The sequence below is a fragment of the Choloepus didactylus genome, chromosome 17 (genome assembly GCF_015220235.1).
Source record: "Choloepus didactylus isolate mChoDid1 chromosome 17, mChoDid1.pri, whole genome shotgun sequence".
In the NCBI taxonomy this organism is placed as follows: domain Eukaryota; kingdom Metazoa; phylum Chordata; class Mammalia; order Pilosa; family Megalonychidae; genus Choloepus; species Choloepus didactylus.
In genome coordinates this window covers 30,993,377-31,014,340 of record NC_051323.1, presented here as the reverse complement: position 1 = coordinate 31,014,340, position 20,964 = coordinate 30,993,377, and the positions used below count along the sequence as shown (strand labels likewise).

The window sequence follows — 20,964 nt, the reverse complement described above, 5'->3', positions numbered from 1 at the left end:
TTTCAAGCAGACAGAAACTTTAGAATGTATGTTTTCTTTGACATCATCCTATTGCTAGGAATTTATCCAAAGAGGTAACATTGGATTTAGGAAAGCATTTTAACCCCAAGAACATTTATTGCTATTTTTAATGATATAAAAAATATGGAGTATCCAAATGATTCAACAAACTAAAATATAGCTATATAATAGTATAGCTATATAAATCACATTTAATCAATTATTAATGTGCACCTTTTGAGGATAAGGTAAAAACTATATTATTATGTAGATAGTTGTTAGTGATAAATTACCTGCAAAAAAAAAAAAAAGTTAAAAGACAAAACTGGAAGCATGTTTTAAAATGTTAACTGTGATGTTACCTTTTTTTTTATTTTTAATCTTCATTTTATTGAGATATATTCACATACCACGCAGTCATACAAAACAAATCATACATTCGATTGTTCACAGTACCATTATATGGGTGTACATTCATCACCTAAACCAATCCCTGACACCTTCATTAGCACACACACAAAAATAACAAGAATAATAATTAAAATGAAAAAGAGCAATTAAAGTAAAAAAGAACACTGGGTGCCTTTGTTTGTTTGTTTGTTTCCTTCCCCTATTTTTCTACTCATCCATCCATAAACTAGACAAAGGGGAGTGTGGTCCTTATGGCTTTCCCAATCCATTGTCACCCCTCATAAACTCCATTTTTATACAATTGTCTTCAAGATTCATGGGTTCTGGGTTGTGGTTTAATAGTTTCAGGTATCTACCACCAGCTACCCCAATTCATTAGAACCTAAAAAGAGTTGTCTAAATTGTGTGTAAGAGTGCCCACCAGAGTGACCTCTCGGCTCCTTTTGGAATCTCTCTGCCACTGAAGCTTATTTCATTTCCTTTCACATCCCCCTTTTGGTCAAGAAGATGTTCTCCACCCCACGATGCTGGGTCTGCATTCCTCCCCAGGAGTCATATTCCACGTTGCCAGGGAGATTCACTCCCCTGGGTGTCTGATCCCACGTAGTGGGGAGGGCAGTGATTTCACCTTTCAAGTTGGCTTAGGTAGAGAGAGAGGGCCAGTGATGTTACTTTTGATAGTATTATGAATAGTTTTATTTTCTTTTTGCTTTTTCTGTTTTCTATATTAACAATGTATAGCACTTTTATTAAAGAAAAAAACTATAATGTTAGATTACATATTTTAAACATTAAAACAGAAATCCAGGGAAATACTGAACACTTGACCTTAGTATTAATAGCGCAGTCAACTTTTAAATGTTTTGTTTTTCTCTCGGTATAGGGAATCTTCATTAATTATTTTTAAGCACTTGCAGTGTTATAGTGTTTTGGTCTTGAGATTTGATTCACCTTTTAAAAATTATTTCCCTTCTGACAGCAGTACTATTAATATGGAAAAACTAATTGTGGAAAAAGTAATTGATAGTACCTAAAAATTGTCTTTAAATACATTTTAGAACAAATTGTGACTCTGTAATTTGTAACTGCATGATGGCATTGTGTTATTTCTTGAGCTGAGGACAAAAATAGCAAAAGTTAGAAAAGATTAAAATAGGGTTGGGAAAAAATGGGGACTTGAGTTACACATGACAATAGCAAATATGGTTTTAAGTCTTTGCTATTTTTTAACTTCATAGTATTTAATTATAAAATGGGAATTGCCAAGACATGATTATATATAATAAACTGTTTTACTCAATTATTACAAAATGGCTTCTGAAAATAATATAGAGAACTAATACATTAATGAAGTATTTAGAATCATAATTAATATATCAACTTGTTTTACAACGTATGCAATTACAGTAAAGGCTCCATATAACAACATATGCATAGGTCCCAGATGTTGGCTTGCTTCAAACTGTATTTAATTTAAAACTCTTCCTGTAGCTTAGCAAAATAATTTGGCAGTGAACCTTTCATATTCTTTTTAGTTGTCCACAGAATAAGTAAACTCCCAAATGAAATATCATCTACCTTTCAGTGTGGCCCACACCACACCCATTATTTAGGAATGTAAAACTGCAAATTTAAAAACATCTGTTTAAAACAGATTGTTTGCTTGTAAAATAATATAACAATTGAGGCTCTTTTCCCCAGAGATAAGACTTGGGATGTTCATGAGTATTTGAATAGTCTTTTTGAAGAATTAAAGTCTTGGAGAGATGTATATTGGCGCGTATGGGGAACAGTAAACTGGCTAACGTGTTCGAGATGTTATCAGGTGAGAGTTTTTTTATACATCTTGCTCTGCAAACATTGAGGACAAACTCTTTTGAAATATTCTATTTAATATGCATGTTTGGATGTGCTTAGACGTTATCTGATGTCTTTTTAAAGAAACTCGCAGCAACAATAATTAAACATTGCTTGGCTCTACTTTCATTTCTCTTGCCATGTTTCTTTTTCTTTTTTATTTTCATTGCTGAAACAAACAATGCCTTGCTGAATTTTTAGAAAACCAACAGTGACCAAACCCAGATAACTTTCAATGGGAAGAAAATACAGTATCCTCATTGCCTCTAATTATTTCCATCTGAAACAGTTTCTCCATTGGCCCATAAGTTTCTTTAGAAATTCAAAAGCATCTTTGCAGGTGGGATGCTATTGATATGTGACTTTTTTATTCTAATATTTATGTTCTTCAAAAGTTTTTGTCCATTTTTTATAAATGAAGTAATATAAAAGCACAAGCAAGCTTGCTACTTGAAGGAAACTAGAGTGAGCCTTTTCTAAAATAAATAGTACACAGTCATTCCTAATTCCCAATTAGTCTTTCGTATAAATTCAGAGTTTTCTACATAAAAACTCTACACAGGAAGTAAACCCCTAAAGTGTGTCTCCTCCATTAATTTTCCTCTCACTTGGCTTATGATTTTCAATAGAAGGAAGGATGAGCAGCTCATAAAAGGATGTGTAATTTCATTGTGGGAATGATAATTGATTTTATATTTTTTATCCAGGCCTTTCTCTGTATTGAATTTTCACATTGTCAGTATCATTCAGAAGCAGTGGTTTATCCTACTGCAGCAAGTTCATTGAATACTGTTGGCACTGGAATTTATCCTTGTTGTAACCAAAAGGTTCTTCGATTTGATCCCACTCAGCTTACAAAGGTAGATCTTGAATGTTGCCCTTTTGTAGTTATACATAGCACTCACCAACAATTTTTATTTAAATCCTCTTCCCTTTTATTGTTTATAAAGTATAAAAGTAATACATTCGTGTAGAAAAGACTTCAAACAATTCATTACTATGTATAACAAAAAGTAGAATTGCCTCACCAACCCATTCCCCCATTCTGCACCTTTTATTAAAAGTAATCACAGTTCACAGTTTCCTTTTAGACTTTGTTTTTTATATTTCAGGCACAAATTGTATGTTACTTGATTGTATTGGAAATGGGATCATACTACTCATATTATTTTGTGATTTGCTTTTTTTTTTTAATTTATTGCTATACCAAGGTCATCCTTCTATGTCATTTTATTTAGCTGCTATGTAATATTCCAAGCTGTGCTTATATCACCATTTGTTTAACCATTCTCCTATTGATGAGCATTTAGGTTGTTTCCAGAGTGATGCTATTATAGTGTTGCAATGAACATCCTTGCACCTCTATCTTGGTGCAGTATGTGAGTATTGCTATAGGTTAGATTTGTTGATTACTAACACTTTTGAAAATAATGTGTAATTAAATTTCATGAGTAGATGAAAGGAAACTAAAGCTTTTCCTTGTCATCACCCATGCAACAGATATTTATAAAACACCAAATTATATCACACACTGGGCAAAGCAGAAAGTAGTTTGTAAAATTAGACAGTCTCTGCCTTCATGGAGATGATAGTTCAGACATTAATACCAAAAAGAAAAAAAAAAAGCTCACAAAGAGATGTAAAATTGCACCTATGACAAGTGTTTGAAGAAGTACAAGGGTGATAAATGTCTGTAATTCCTAGAGTGACCTGACCACTGAAATTAAGGAAGGCCTCTTTAAGGAGTTGACATTTGGTTGAGATCTGAAGGGTTGGTAAGAGTATATAAGGCAAAGAGGGAAGGAAAGAGCATTCCAGTCAGAACAGCAAAGCCAAAAGGAACATAGTCATGTATAAGAGACTGAAAGAAGGCTGCTGTAGCTATAACAGAAAATATGTATAGTTCAAGACAAATTTGGAGAGGTGCAGGGCAGGACCTTGTAGGCCATGTCAGAGTTTCTTTTCTTTCTCCCAAATTTTGAAAATATTGGTTGTAGTGTGGAAAATGGTATAATCAGTGGATTCAGGTAGAAGAGGATATTATCACAGTAATCTTAGAGAAGTATGATGGTAGCTTGGACTAGGGTGGTGGAAATGAAGAAAGTCAATGAATTCTTTATGTAGGAGGTAAAATTGAAATGACTTAATGGACTGTATCACAGGGAGAGGGAGGGGTCAAGGAGAGCTGGGTTTCCTGCTTGTGCTTCTGGATAGATGGTGGTGCTATTCACTGAGGAGGAAACAGCAGAAGGGAATCAGGTTTGGAGAAGAACTCATGAGCTCTATTTTGGATATTTTGAGTTTGAGGTGCTTTATGAGATAACCAGGCAGAGGCTGGTTATATAGGGCTTGGAGCCCCAGAGAATTGGTCTTGGCTGGAGTTAATAATTTTTAAGTCTTCTTGCAAATAAATGGCAGTTGAAGCCACAAAGTATAGGTGAGCATAGGGAGAACAGAAGAACTAGGATAGAGCCTAGAGAAACTGTAACACTTAATAGCTGGATAGAGAAGTATGAGCCTGCAAAGGAGAATGATCAAAACAGCCAGAACAATTAGAGGAGAACCAACAATGTTGTTTTAGTTTCCCAGGCTGCTGAAAGTAGATACCATGAAATGGGTTGGCTTAACAATGGGAAATTATTAACTTACGGTTTTAAGGTTGAGAAAATGGCCAAATCAAGGCGTGGTCAAGGTAAGGTGATGTTTTCTTCCTGAAGACCGGCTGTCAGTGGTCCTTGACTCTTCTGTCATGGTGCAAGGCACGTGGTGGTGTCTGCTGGTCTCTCACTTCTCTTCTGGGTTTCATTGCTTTCAGCTTCTTGCTTCTATGGTTCTCTCTCTCTCTCTCCCCTCCCCTCCCCCTCTCCCCTTCTCCCCCCTCCCCCTCTCTGCCTCTCTCTCCCTCTTCCTCTCTCTTCATTCCATTTATAAAGGACTCCGGTGATAGGATTAAGTCCCATCCTGAATGCAGTGGGACATACCTTAACTGAGGTAGCCTCATCAAAAGATCCTACTTACAATGGGCTTACACCCACAGGAATGAATTAGATTTAAGAACATGTTTTTCTGGGGCACATACAGCTTCAAACCACCAGATGTCATGGAATTCAAGGGAGTAGTGTTTAAAGAGAAAGGGTCCACAGGACCAAATACTGCTGAGAGGCCAAATAACATAATGAGGAAAAAAAAAAATGTGCCCTTGGCTTTGGTGACCTAGAATTTGTGGGGACCTAGCAAGAGCTGTTTTGGTGTGGTGCTAGATCCAGAAGCCAGGTTGGTGTGGGTTCAGGACTGAGTGGTTTGAATGGCAGGTGAAGGAATGGAGACAGTATGAATAAAAACTCTTGGGAAATTTAAGAAAGAGAGAAGAAGGGTCAATTATTAGGTTGTTGGTGTTTGCTTATTTGCTTTGTCTTGTTTTAATAGGAGAGACATTTTTAAAGTCAGTGGAATATTAAGTTTATTTTTCAGAAACTTAAAACCTCCAGATTGTTCCTATGCAAGATAAGCCCTGAAACTTAGAGGTACCAGTCTCTCCCAGAACATCAACCAGTTTCATTCCCCTACCCCATAATGTTGATACCCCTTTTCAACATGAAGAAGTTAGAATGGTTATTGCCCAGATATCCCTGAAGATTGAGGGAATGATCAAATGAGAGGGAGGAGTTGTAATAGAGAAGTTAGGATTCAACAAATCATTATGACTACTAAATCATTATACTATACTTTGAAATTAGCTCTTTAACTACTTGTTAAACTGTACTTAGAAATTTATCACTTTTCTTTATTTATGTTCTATTTCACAATAAAAAAAAAACATTAAAAGAAAACAACAACCAGAAACAACCTCTATGGAGAATGACTGAATAGAGTAGGATACAGCTATTCCATGAATTGTTACGTAGCCATTAAAATGGATGTGTTAATAATAATAATAATACATAGCCTTTATTGAGTGCTTGTCATGGGCTAGGCACTGTTCTAACTATTATATATGTATAAACTCATTCAATCCTTATAACAACAATATGATACAGGAACTTTTGTAATCTATCAGTGTTATTTGCTGTAATAACAGATTAAAGAAGAAAAATCATTTCCATAGATGCAAAAAAAGCATAGTTTAAAACTTCACTATCTTTTCAGGGTTAAAAACAAACAAAAAAATCCTTATCATATTCAAGAATAAAAGGGAAATTATTTAATCCAATAAAGGATAGCTAATTTTAAAACTTACAGCAAATATCCACTTCATAGTGAAACTGAGATAGGAACACAATAAGGATGCCTTGTCACCACCCTTCTATTCAAATTGAACTGGAGTTCCTGGAAAGTATATTAATACAAGAAACAGTAATTAAAAATATAAGGATTAAAAAAGAAGCAAAACTCATAATTTGTAGATGGTATTGTATACATGGAAAATCACAAAGAATCTACAGATAAATTATTAGAATTAGTAAGAGTTTAGGAAAGTTGCTCTGTTAAAAATCAATTTATGAAAATCAACTCGGATTCATTGCTAGTGGCAATATAATTTGGCACACATGTGCATCAGGAAACATGTAAAATTATGTTAATAGGAATATTATTTGTAATAGCCCCACACTGGAAACAACTCATCCATCAACAGTAGAATAGATAAGCAAATTTTGTATATTCATTCATTGGAATACTGTCCATTAAAGCAAATGTTATTGTTACATGGAATCATAAGGTTGAATTATAATAATTTGGAAAAAGAATGTGTTTAAGGATACATCCATAAGTGTAAAGAAAAGCAAGGAACCTAGATTACCGTACAAATCAGGATAAAAGTTACCTTTTGGAAGGAGAGAGGCCATTACGGATGGGAGTATGCACATGGGCCTCTTGGAGTGTAGGCATTGTTCTATTTCTTAATGTGTAGGGTGGTTGCATGGATATTCTTGGGTATTTTTTAAGCTGTGCATTTGTTTCATGTTCTTTTCTGTATGCTATTTTTTACAAGAAAAATTTGTAGAATGGTTGATACGGCTGAGCATAAAAGAAGAAAAAATGCAGTAGTCTTTAAAGAAATGGTTCTATAATGAACCAGCCTCTCTAATCTAGTGTCTCTTACCTGGCAGGGTTGTAAAGTGAGGGAGCATATGGTTGCTCTTTGTGATCCAGGTGAAGGTGGAAATTTGCTGTCCTGTCCGACTACTAGAATACTGGACGATCTGCTCAAACATAAGGATGTCATTGTTGTACCTTTTTCTAAAGACACAGTTAGGTGAGAAACAAAAACAAAACCACTATACTACAGCTTTATTTAGTGGCTCCTGTCTCAGACTCCTCTGTCCCCCAGTGTTTCCCCAATCCTCATATAGTTTACATTATTTCAGAAATCTTAATTGAAATTATATGTTAACTTACAATAAAAGAAAATGTGTTTTTGCTAGGCAAAACACTTTAAAATATTGGCGGTTCAAGGGGAGGAATAAGTAATGAAAGGGGTCAATCCTTGGTTAATAAAATGGTTAAGACTCTCAATCCAATTTTGAGCCCTGTTCCCAAGTGACTTAAGCCCTTCTTAAATACTTGATTGATCAGCCAGAAAAAAAAATAGTTGGTGATTAAGGTCATCTTTCCATAACTTTGAACTCTTTGAATTCAGTAATTTCTGAAGGCACTTCCATAATGTCATTGCAACAGGTTGTTGGGTTGGGGATTGGAGGACTCTTTAATAAGGCTGTTCCCAAAGCAGTACCAATCATGGCAGCCCATTTCACAACCTGGCAAGTATGAAGCTTGTGCAATGGTTTTCTCCCTAGGAGGGGTGACTTCTGTTAGGTGAGTCACCAGATGAAATAAGAAATGTAAGGGTTTAAGTGGCGTACCCAATACATAGGAACTATATTTCTTTCCAGGGAAATATAGTGATTTATGAAATATTAACAATAAAAAAAATAAAATTCACATTTAAATATTTAAAAGTATCTTTTTCTTTGAAAGTGATTCTGGGGTTGGCCCCTGTGAAGAAAAGGGTTTAGACTGTGATGTTTTACTGGAGCCAATTACACCATGGGGCCCCAAAACTGGAGAGCTCAATGCTGTGAGTAGCTTGTTTCATTTACTCTTTATTCATATAAACAATTGATGTCATTTAATACCTTGACAGGCACCTGATCAATTTAAATTGAAATTGGAAAATTAATCAAGCATTTACTGTCTCACTATAATAAGGCATTATGCTGAGTTAGGACTATAAGCATAATGGGACACATTACTTGCCCCCAAACAATTAATAACTAATAGATTTAAATTTTGAAAAAAAATAATAACATGCTCCTCAGGGGTTTTATTATGGACAAGTAATGTTTTGAAGAATGAAGATAGTATAAATAGGATATTTTGCCCTCTGCAAGTTATAGAAATGATTTTCTGTATGAAATTCTGTTTTAACAATTGTAACCAAGAATGTGTTTAATTTTTTCAAAGTCTTCAAAACTGAAATTATATTTTTAAAGTGACCAGAATGCGTCAATTCCTTTGACTCCTGTTGCTGAAGACTGGGGAATCTGTTTGCCTGTAAGCTTCCTTCCCTTGTGTTGACTGGAGTAGCATTGACTTGAGAAAGTGAAATATTCCATGTAAAGTGCTTTATAAGCTCCAGAGGATTATATAAATATTCAGTTATTGACATTTATTAATTTTATACAAAATAACAAATTAGAGTTCTTGAATGTCCATATATAATCTGGTTCCTTAATTTGTAAAAAAAAATATAAACATTAAAAGATGATAAAATTATATTATCTCTACATGTGATTTACTTGTCCTTTGGAAATGGCAGTGGAAAATTTTTTATTTTTATCTTTTCCTTTTTCTTTTTCAGCTACATTCTCCTTTAGGCAGGGGAGATTAAAGCTTATAATATTAAAGCATCAGTTTCAGCCTGAGTTTAATATTGTTTCAACTTTGAAACTTATAGCTTTTTTCAACTCTTCTGTAATATCCATATTAAAATAATTAAGGAAGCACAATCTGGGTAGCTGCAGATTCATTAATCTCTTAATCCTCTCTTTTTTATAGTTTTTGTCACTGAAAAACTGGACTCTGCAACTGGTAAATGAATAATTATATTCAGTTTTCATCTCTTTTTTCCTATATTAAAGTTTAAAAGAATTTTTCAATATCTTGATTTATAAATCTTAGTTAATTGTATGTCTTTGTTTTCAGCTTTTATAATTTTGTGCTTACTAAACATGCCATTAAGTTGTTTAAGACAGACACTCCATTATCTGGCTGCATAATCCATATGTTAGGCTAAGTGACTTTTTTTAGTCACTTTCAATCACATTTAAGGGCATTGAACAAACCAACAAATCTCTTAAGTTTCAATTGTTTGGTTTGATTGATTGATTAATTTTTTACCTGTTTGCCATTGCTATGCCATCTGCAACCAGCATTCATCACAATGAAGTAGGAATTTGGGTCAGTGATGACAGACAGTAGAATCTAATTAATCTAATGTGGATATGGTTGAGTGATTGCATTTAATTTTTCTATTGAGGGACATACATTTGGTTGAGTGATAGTATTGCAATTTAGCAAATATTAACTAAGAAGCTATTTTGTGCCTATCACTGTGCGCGGTTGTGTGAAGAATATAAAACAAAAATATCTGATAGAATGTGATCTTGTTCTATATGTAAAAATTCTTATATCCATTTTTTGTATGTTGTGCTAGACCAGTGGTCATTTTATGAGATTTTATTTGGTTCATACATTCAAAATAAATTTAGAAAAATGTTTCTGAAATAATTAATTAGAGATGTGATAACTGCAGTTGTAATAGGATATATTTTGTTTTTTCAATTCAGAAACAACAGTCATTATTTTCAGAAGAAGAAGAATATACCACCGGATCTGAGGTCACTGAAGATGAAGTTGGAGATGAAGAAGAAGTATCCAAGAAACAAAGTATTAATTTCCAAATTAAAATCATGTCTCAGTTTATGTAGGGGTTGTAATCTGAATGCTTTAATGCAAAGAATGGAGAGTTGGCCTTAAAAGTCTACTTGGTAGGTTACAACATGGAAAAAAGAAAGAAAAAGAGGCTCCATCCAGATTCTCTATCCCTGGCACCAACACAGAATATGCAGAAAGTTATAAAGGAAAATGCAGTGTACTTAGTCCTCCAAATTTTCACTTCAGGTGTAACCTCATGTTGGGTTTCTCAAAATGTGTTGATACCTAGGAGTGGAATTGCTGTGTATATTTAACGTTATAAGAAACTGCCAAATTGTTTTGCAAAGTGACTGTACCATTTTGCATCCCTATTAGCGATGTAGGCGAGTTCCAGTGCCACACATTCTTACCAATACTTGGTATTATCGGTCTTTTTTATTCAAGCCATTCTAGTGACTGTGTAGCGCTAAGCATCTTTTCACATGCTTATTGGCCATTCATATATCTTCTTTTCTGAAGTGTCTGTTTAATTCTTTTGTCCATTTTTTTTTTAATTGGATTGTTGACCTTATTATTGAATTGTAAGGAGTCTCTCTGTGTTTTGGATACAAGTCCTTTGTCATTTATGTTTTGCACACATTTTTTTCTAGTCTATGACTTGCCTTTTCATTTTCTTAATGATGTTTTTTGAAGAACAAATTTTGATTATTTTTTTCCTTTTATGGTTCATGCTTTACCAGCTGAAAAAATCTTCGCCTACCCTCAAGGTCACAAAGATTTTTTGCATATATTCTAGAAGTTGTCTGATTTTAGCTTTTTTAGTTAAGTCTGTTATCCCTTCTAGGTTAATTTGTATATGGTTTGAGTTAATTGTTGAGGATCCCTTTTTTCCATAAGGATTGTTCCAACACCATTCGTCAAAAAGACTTTTTCCCACATTGGATTATCTTGGCAACTCTGTTAAAAATCAATTGACAGTTTACATGTGCATCTACTTTTGGGCTCTTTGGTCTCTTCCATTGATCTGTATGTCTATCTTTACATCCATATATAATACCACACTGTCTTCATTTCAAATCAGGTGGGATGAATCCTCCAATATTGTTTTTTGTTTTAAATTAGTTTGGCCTCCTACATGCTTTGCCTTTCCTATAAATTTTGGAATCAGCATGGATATTTCTACAGATATCCTGCTGGGAGTTTTTTTGGGATTGTGTTGAACCCATATATCATTTTGAGGAGAATTGCCCTGTTTTACAATGGCAAGTCTTCCAATCCATGAGCAGGGACTCTCCCTACATTTTATTTGTCTTCTTTAATTTCTCTCACTAATGTTTGGTGGCTTCAGTATGCATGTGTTGAGCATCTTTTGTTCAATGTATTACGAAGTATTTTTATGCTATTATAAATGGATTTTTTTTTCATTTTCCAGTTGTTTATTGCTGGTATATTGAAATACAGTTGATCTTTATATATTGACCTTGTATCCTACAACTCTTATTCTTCATTTATTAGATTCCTTTCCAATCTGTATGCCTTTTGTTTCTTTGTCTTGCCTTTTTGCACTGAATGGGACCTACTGTTGAATAGAAGTGGTGAGAACAGACATCTTGGCCTTTTTCCCAGTCTTAGGAGTTAAGTATTCAGTCTTTCATCATTAAACAAGTAATGTTATTATTGATTTCTCCTAAGTGCCATTTATAAGGTTGAGTAGTTCCTCTCTATTTCCAGTTTGCTGAATTTTATAGTGAATGGTTGTTGAATTTTGTCAAACGCTTTTTCTCCATCTATTGAGATGATTATATAGGGTTTGTCTTTTATTCTTTATTGCATTGTATCAGGACGATGAATTACATTGTTTTTTTGAATGTCACACCAGTCTTCTGGGATAAACTCCACTTGGTCATGACATATTACTCTTTTTATATATTGGTGGGTTTGACTTGCTAATATTTTATTAAAGTTTTTTGTGTATGTTCATGAGGGATATTTATCTGTAGTCTCCTAGTGTTGTCTTTTTCAAGTTTTGATAACAGGGTAATACTGACCTCAGAAAACGAGCTGAAAAGTGTACCCTTCACTGTTTTCAGAAAGAGTTTGTGTAGGATTCATATTATTTCTCCCTTAAGTGGATGATAAAATACAGCAATGAAACCATCTAGGCCTCAAGTGTTCTTTATGTGAGGAATTTAAATTATGAATTCAATTTCTTTAATAGAGGGCTATTCAAGTTTTCTGTCTCTTCTTGAATCTGTTTTGATGGTATGTCTTTTAAGGAATGTGCCCATTTTATCTAAATTGTCAAATTTATTGGCATAAAGTTGATCATTTTATTTTCTTTTTATCCTTTTCTGTCTGAAGGGTCTGAAGTGGTATCCCCTCTTTCATTTCTGACATTGGTCATTTGTATCTTAGCTTTTTTTCTTGATCAGTCTAATTAGAGGCTCTTCAGTTTTATTGATCTTTTCAAATAACTAGCTTTTAATTTCATTTATTTTTCTTCATTTTATCAGTTCTTTTTATTATATCATTGATTTTCACTCTGATCATTTTCTTTCTTGTACTTTTGGGGCTTAATTTCTTTTTCTAGCTTCTTCTTGTGGAAGCGTAGATCACTGATTTTTATCTTCTTTTCTAATATAAGGATTTAAAGCTATAAATTTTTCTCTAAGCACTGCTTTAATTATTTACCATAGATTTTGACATATCTTCTTTTCATTTATATTCAATACAAAATATTTTCTAATTTTCATTATGGTTTCTTCTTTGACCCATGTATTGTTGAGATGAGTGTTGTTTAATTTCCAAAAATTTGCAGATTTTCCAGATGCCGCTCAGTTTAATTTAACTTGATTCCATTAAAATTAAATTAAATCTAATTTAATTCCATTATGGCCAGAGAACATACTATATATGGTTTCATATTTCCTTTAAAATTTAAAACATGTTTTACGGCCCAGCATATGATCTGTCTTGGTGAATGTTCCATATGCTCTTCAAAAGAATGTGAGTGCTGCTATTGTTGGTAGATGGTTCTATAAATGTCAGCTAGGTCCGGTTGGTTTGATTTTCTGGTACAAATCTTCTATAACCCTGCTTATTTTCTGACTACTTTTTCTATCAGTTACTCAAAGAGGAGTATTGAAATATCGCTAATTTATCTATTTTTTCTTTCAAGTCTGTCAATTTTTACTTTGTGTATGTTGGAGCTTTGTGATCAGGCACATAAACACTTATAGTGCACTGATTCTTTTTTTTTTTATTCCATTTTATTGAGATATATTCACATATCATATAGTCATCCACAGTATACAATCAACTGTTCACAGTACCCTCATATAGTTGTGTATTCATCACTACAATCAATTTTTGAACTTTTTTCTTACTCCAAAAAAACTGAAATAAGAATAAAAATAAAAGTTAAAAAGACTACCCAAAGCATTCCATCTTCTTCATTCTACCCTATTTTTCATTTAGCTTTTGTCCCCATTTTTTAATCATCCATCCATACACTGGATAAAGGGAGTGTGAGCTACAAGATTTCCACAAACACATGGTCACACCATGTAAGCTACATAGTTATTTATACACTCGTCTTCAAGAATCAAGGCTACTGGGTTGCAGTTGGACAGTTTCAGGTATTTCCTTCTAGCTATTCCAATACACTAAAACCTAAAAAGGGATATCTATCTAGTGCATAAGAATGCCTTCCAGAGTGACCTCTTGACTCCATTTGAAATCTCTCAGCCAATGAAACTTTATTTTGTTTCATTCCACTTCCCCCTTTTGGTCAAGAAGATTTTCTCAATCCCATGATGCTGGGTCCAGGCTCATTCCTGGGAGTCTTGTCCCACATTGCCAGGAGATTTACATCCCTGGGAGTCGTGTCCCACATAGCAGGGAGGGCAGTGAGTTCACCTGCCTAGCGAGCTTAAGAGAAAAAGAGGTCACATCTGAAGTGCACTGATTCTTTTATCATTATAAAGTGTCCCTCTTTTCTCTAGTAAAACTTGTCTTGAAATCTGTTTGGTCTGATACTAATATAGCCACTCTAGATTTATTTTGTTTATTGTTTGGATGGTATATCTTTTTCTCTAATTTGGTTTTAAACATTAATGCATTTTCTAAATTTAAAGTGCATATCTTATAGAGAGCATAATGTTGGAAATTGCTTTTTTTATCCAGTCTGACAATCTGTGCCTTTTGATTGGAGCATTTATTCTATTATACTTAATGTATTTATCAACACGGTTGTAATAGGTCTGCCATTTTGATGTTTGTTTTCTATTTGTCTCTACTGTTTTTGATTTTCCATATTTCCCCTCCTTCTTTTTTGTGCCAAGAAAAATTTTTTTAGTGTACCATTTTAATTATTTTTTTACTTTTTAGTTATATTTCTTTGTATTTTTAAGTAGTTGTTCTAAGGATTTCAATATGCATTTTTATCCTTTCACAGTCTGTTTAAAGCTAATATAAATCACCTCAGATGAAATATAATAACCTTGAAATAATATAGTTCCATTTTCCCACTCCCTTCTTTGTGCTATTGTTCTCATATGTATTATATTTATATACACTATAAGCACAACAGTGATATGATTTTTGCTTTAAACAATTGTATGTCATTTAAAGAAAAAAGAAATTAAAGAAAAAATATATACATTTAGTCTTTTATATTTACCCACATATTTACTCTTTTTCCTTTTTATCTCAGTTAATATCTGATTTCATTCTGTAGGATTTCCTCCATTATTTCCTGTAGTACAGATCTGCTTGTGATGAATTCTCTCATCTTTATTTATCTGAAAGTTTCTTTGTTTCACTTTTGATTTTGAAGTCTAGTTTTGCTCAATATAGAATTCTTGGCTCACACTTTTTTTTTCATTCAGCACTTGGAATATGTTATTCCAATGTCTTCTGACCTCCATTATTTCTGAGAAGGTCAGCCATAATTCCTATCATTGTTTCCCCTGTATATAATATTCCTTCTTTATCTTGCTGCTTTCAAGATTTTCTTTTTATCTTTGACTTTCAGGGACTTGACTGTGGTGTCCCTAGGTCTCATTTTCTTTGTATTTACCCTACTTGGGGTTTGTTATCTTGGATCTGTAAGTTGATGTTTTTCACCAAATTTGGGAAGTTTACAGTCATCATTTCTTCAAGTATTTTTTTTCTCCCATTTTCTCTCACTCATCTTTTGGAACTCAGTTTGCACATGTGTTAGACCTTTGGTTTTGTCCCATAAGTCTCTGAAGTTTTGTTTCTTTTTTTCCATCTTTTTTTTTTTCTGTTTGTTTTTTTGGATTGGATAATTTTTATTGCTTTATCTACACCTTCAATGATTACTTCTTCTGCCATTTCAGATTTTCTCTTGAGTCCATTTAGTAAATTTGCTAATTCAATTACTGTATTGTTGAGCCCTAGAATTTCCATTTGTTTCTTCTTTTATAGTTTCCATTACTCTGTTCAGATCCCCTATGTGTTTACCTAATAATACCATTTTCCCTTTGAACATATTTATAATAGTTGCTTTTTAGACGTGTCTGCTATAATCCAACATGCAGATCCTCTCAGAATTAATTGCTATTGGCTGCTAATTTTCTGAGTGGGTCACACTTTTCACTTTCTATGTCTCCTAACTTTTGGTTGGAAAGTGGACATTGTCTATTACCCTTGTGGCAACTCTGAAAATCTGTTTTGTTCTTCTGAGCATTGTTGATTGTTTGTTCGAGTAGGCAGCTAACTTGCCTGCACTCAAACTGCAAATCTGTCTCTCCCATGGTGTGCAGTGGGTGATAATCTCTGCACAGGTTTTTTTGCTACTAACTGCTTCTACTTTAGCCTGCCCGCTATAGTCACTCCAAACTGGAGTAGTTTAGTGGTCAACCAAGGACTTAGACAAAATTTTTATTCAGATTTTGGGGCTTACTTACTTAGTAGTTCCCCCTAGATTTCTAGTTGCTTTTCCAGTCCCAAGTTCTGTCCTCTGGCACCTCAAGTCAGAAGGCTTCTGCTGTCTGCAGCTCAGGCTGTGTACAGGTTGGGGAAAGCAATCAAAGGCACTAGCAACTACCACATCTAACCAGGATCAGTTCTGTCTGGCAAGAGTAGACATATTCTGGTTTGCTAATGCTGCTGTTACGCAAAATACCAGAAATGGATTGGCTTTTATAAAGGGGGTTTATTTGGCATCAAATTTACAGTCCTTCGGCCATAAGTGTGTCCAATCTAAGGCATCAACTAGAGAATATCTTCGCTGAAGAATGGTTGATGGCGTCTAGAACACCTCTATCAGCTAGGAAGACACATGGCTGGTGTCTGCTGGTCCTGGATTGTGTTTTGGCTCCTCTTTCTCAACTTCTGTGTGTCCTTGGTTCTTTCTCCCAGAGCGTTTCTCCCTGAACGTCTGGAGTTCCTCTCATAGCTTCTCTGGGGCAAATTCTGGGCTTCATCTTTTAGCTTAGCTCTCCAAACGTTCTCCTGTCTGCATCTCCAAGCTTCTCTAAGCATCTTTGTCAGCTCCCAAGCATCTGGGTTTCCTGGCTTGGCATATCCCAAGGTGTTTTCATCTCTAAGCATCAGCAAGCATCTGGGTCTGTGTCGGCTCTTAGTTTCTCTCTTAAATATGCCACTGAACTAATCCAGACCCACCCTGAATGAGTGGGGCCACATCTCCATGGAAATAATTCAATCAGAGTTTCCACTCTAATCAACAGACTAATCAGTCTGCCACCAGAAGATTGCATTAAAGAGTATGGCTTTTCTGGGGGGCGTAATATATCCAAACTGACACAGATACCTTTCCCTAGTTTCTGCCTGCCTTTTCACTGGGCTTCTTGGGGTCTCCCATGCACTTGCATAAGTTAATATTCACCTAGGTATTTGGTCAGAGTTTATTCTCAGATTTTAGATCTCAGGTCCTCTGTGGCTTCTTTGCTTCCAAAATTTCTCCTTTAAATTTCAAGTTTCTCTTCTGCTTTGAACTCTGTTATCTTCTCCTAGAGCTTACAAGGCTGCAGTTTTCTTCCCTGAGCTGGGGAGGTTGGGAAGTACTTTCAGGCAAGGTAGCCACAAATTCAGTTCTTACCTCATGCATCTTTCAAGTGTAAATCTCGTTTCTGCCTGCGTTGGGTCATTTGCTAGTACCTTCAGACAGTTTATAGTATTTCTATTCTTTTTTTTTTCAATAATTGTTTTCTGCGGAAGAAATTGCCCAACTTCTTTGCATTGCCATTATCAAATATCCCTCCCTAATATATCTTTTGGCAATTAGTTCTTAACCTCCTAATTTAATAGGTTAGGGTCTCAGGGCTTCCCAGGAACTAACTGTATTTATCTAGATTATTAATATTGTTTTGTTTTTATCATAGTTTCTTCAAAGTTGTTTTCTAAGTAACACATTACACATGTTTTTCACTTATGGTAGTATGTAAATTTCCTTTTAAATGATATAACAAAAATTGTGTGGTTGGTATATAATTGATGTTTGGAAAACAGTGACCCAATGTATTATCCTTACCTTCATATGCTGTTTTTAGAATAATGCCTCTTTCCCTTCCTTCTTTTCTGCTCCTTTCCTTTCTCTACTAAACTGTCAACTAGAATAGTTTCATAACATTAACTCCAAGAATGCCCAAATCCATAACCAGTTTATCCCAAATCTAGTTCCTTCCAAGATCATTCCTATCTTACCTTCATTATTAACCTCACAGCCCCATACTTCCTACTTGGACAAAAGACTTTTAAAATGTCTTTATGACTTCTTCTTTCCCACCATTCCCAAATTGTGTTTTTCTAGGTTACTGTTTTATTTTATATAAAAAATTGAAATAAGATGACTCCATTGTTCAATTAGAATCAGGGAAATACAGATATATATCTGTATATTTATAGTTTTTATTGTGGGAACATATATACAACGTAAAATTTGCCATTTTAACCATTTTCAAGTATATAATTCAGTGGCGTTCATTACTTTTACAATGTTGTGCTACCATTACCACCTTCTGTTACTGAAACCTTTTCATCACCCAAAACAGAAACTCTACCCATTAAGCAATAACTCCCCATTCCACCACCTCCTCCAGTCCCTGGTAACCTCTTACCTACTTTCTATCTCTATGAATTTACTTATTCCAGATATTTCATATAAGTGAAATCACAATATTTGTACTTCTGTGTTTGACCTAGTTCACTTAGCATAATGTGTTTTTTTTAAATTCAGTTTTATTGCAGTATATTCACATATCATACAGTCATCCATGGTGTACAATCAACTGTTGACAGTACCATCATATAGTTGTGCCTTCATCACTCCAATCCATTTTTGAACATTTTCTTTACACCAGAGAGAGAATAAAAATAAGAATAAAAAGCAAAAGTAAAAAAGAACACACAATTCATCCCCCCATCCTACCCCAATCTTCATTTAGTCCCTGTCCCCATTTTTCTACTCATCCATCCTTACGCTGGGTAAAGGGAGTGTGATCCACAAGGCTTTCACAATCACACTGTCACCCCTTATAAGCTACATAGTTATGCAATCCTCTTCAAGAGTCAAGGCCCCTGGGTTGGCGTTTGATCGTTTCAGATATTTACTTCTACCTATTCCAATTCACTAAAACCTAGAAAGAGATATCTGTATAGTGCATAAGAATGCCCACCAGAATGACCTCTTGACTCCATTTGAAATCTCTCAGCCATTGAAACTTTATTTTGTTTCATATCGCATCCCCCTTTTGGTCAAGATTTTCTCAATCCCATGATGCCAGGTCCGGGTTCATCCCCAGAAGTCTTATCCTTTGTTGTCAGGGAGATTTACACCCCTGGGAGTCAGGTCCCACTTAGGGAGGAGGTCATTGAGTTCACCTGCTGAGTTGGCCTAGCTAGAGAGAGGGCCACATCTGAGCAACAAAGAGGCACTTAGGGGGAGACTCTTAGGCACAGTTGTAAGCAACTTTAGCTTCTCCTTTGCTGCAACAAGCCTCACGAGGGCAAGCCCCAGATAGAAGGCTCAGCATACCAGACCATCTCAATGTTTATGAGAACATCAGCAACAACACAAGTGAGGAAGTTCAACACTTCCTCATTTCCCCCCAGCTCCTCAGGGGGTCCCTGCATATATATTTTTATTCTCTGCCCAGGTTACTCTGGGATGTGTTGCTATTTCACACTAACCTGTGCAAACCTACAAGATCTCACTTCCAGTTCAAAGTTCCAGGTACTCATGATGTTTGAACAAACTGACTGTACAAGTTAAATTGTTTAGTGTACTACAGAGAATATAGATGCTGCTCCGGATAACCATCTCTTCCCTGGTCTCACATGGAAGTTGAAGTTTTAAAACGTAGTCTTTATCTGCCCTCCCTACATGGGACATGACTCCCAGGGATGGAAATCTCCCTGGCAACATGGGGCATGCGCCTGAGGATAAATCTAGACCCATAATCTTGGAACTGAGAGAATCTTCTTGACCAAAATTGGGGAGAGAAGTGGAGCAAAATAATGTTTCAGTGGCTGAGAGATTTTAAATGTAGTCAAGATGTCACTTTGGAGGTCATTTTTATGCACTGTATACATATCCCTCTTTAGTTTCTAGTGTATTAGAATAGCTAGAAGAAAATACCTGAAACTGTCAAACTGCAACCCAGTGGCCTCAGTTCTTGAAGATGATTGTGTAACTATGTAGCTTATGTGGTATGACTGTGTGATTGTGAAAACCTAGTGGCTCACATTCCCTTTAGAAAAATGGGGGAAAAAACTAATTGAAGAAAAAACTAATTGTGATGAGGGAGATGGAATGTTTTAGGTGTTCTTTTTTTACTTTCATCTTTATTTCTTTTGCAATTAGGAAAATGTTCAAAAATTGATTCTGGTGATGAATGCACAAGTATATGATGGTACTGTGAATGATTGCTTATACCCTGTGGATGATTGTAGGGTATGTGAATATATCTCAATAAAATTGTATTTAAAAAAAAAAACAAAAAAAAACGTAGTCTTTATCATCCTTTACCCTTTGGCCCAATTTGCCCTTGTCCCAACCAGATCTGCTTCATTCATATCTCTAATTGAAGTCTAGATTCTTTTTCAGCTTTTTGAACAGTTGCTGTAGTTCACTTAGCATAATGTTTTAAAATTTAATGTTGTAGCATGTATCAAGATGCCATTCCTTTTTTTTTTAATCTTCATTTTATTGAGATATATTCACTTACCACGCAGTCATACAAAACAAATCGTACATTTGATTGTTCACAGTACCATTACATAGTTGTACATTCATCACCTAAATCAATCCCTGACACCTTCATTAGCACACACACAAAAATAATAATAATAATAATTAAAGTGAAGAAGAGCAATTGAAGTAAAAAAGAACACTGGGTACCTTTGTCTGTTTGTTTGTTTGTTTCCTTTCCCTATTTTTCTACTCATCCATCCATAAACTAGACAAAGTGGACTGTGGTCCTTATGGTTTTCCCAGTCCCATTGTCACCCCTCATAAGCTACATTTTTATACAACTGTCTTCGAGATTCATGAGTTCTGGGTTGTAGTTTGATACTTTCAGGTATCTACCACCAGCTACCCCAATTCTTTAGAACCTAAAAAGGGTTGTCTAAATTGTGCGTGAGAGTGCCCACCAGAGTGACCTCTCGGCTCCTTTTGGAATCTCTCTGCCACTGAAGCTTATTTCATTTCCTTTCACATCCCCCTTTTGGTCAAGAAGATGTTCTCCATCCCACGATGCCAGGTCTACATTC

The 20,964-nt window shown here is 34.9% G+C and overlaps 1 protein-coding gene across 5 annotated transcripts in view; it reads left to right on the top strand.

Moving 5' to 3' along the window:
• KIAA1841 (KIAA1841 ortholog) overlaps nt 1-20,964 on the top strand; it is a 111,764-nt gene that overhangs the window by 36,455 nt on the left and 54,345 nt on the right. For 3 of the 5 annotated variants that reach the window (XM_037807367.1, XM_037807368.1, XM_037807370.1), the window contains exons 10-15: nt 2,113-2,236; nt 2,976-3,128; nt 7,377-7,522; nt 8,245-8,344; nt 9,325-9,357; nt 10,116-10,215. In XM_037807367.1, the coding sequence (XP_037663295.1) occupies nt 2,113-2,236; nt 2,976-3,128; nt 7,377-7,522; nt 8,245-8,344; nt 9,325-9,357; nt 10,116-10,215 (656 nt within the window). The remainder of the gene's footprint in view (nt 1-2,112; nt 2,237-2,975; nt 3,129-7,376; nt 7,523-8,244; nt 8,345-9,324; nt 9,358-10,115; nt 10,216-20,964) is intronic. The other 2 variants (XM_037807369.1, XM_037807371.1) reach the window with 1 other exon arrangement.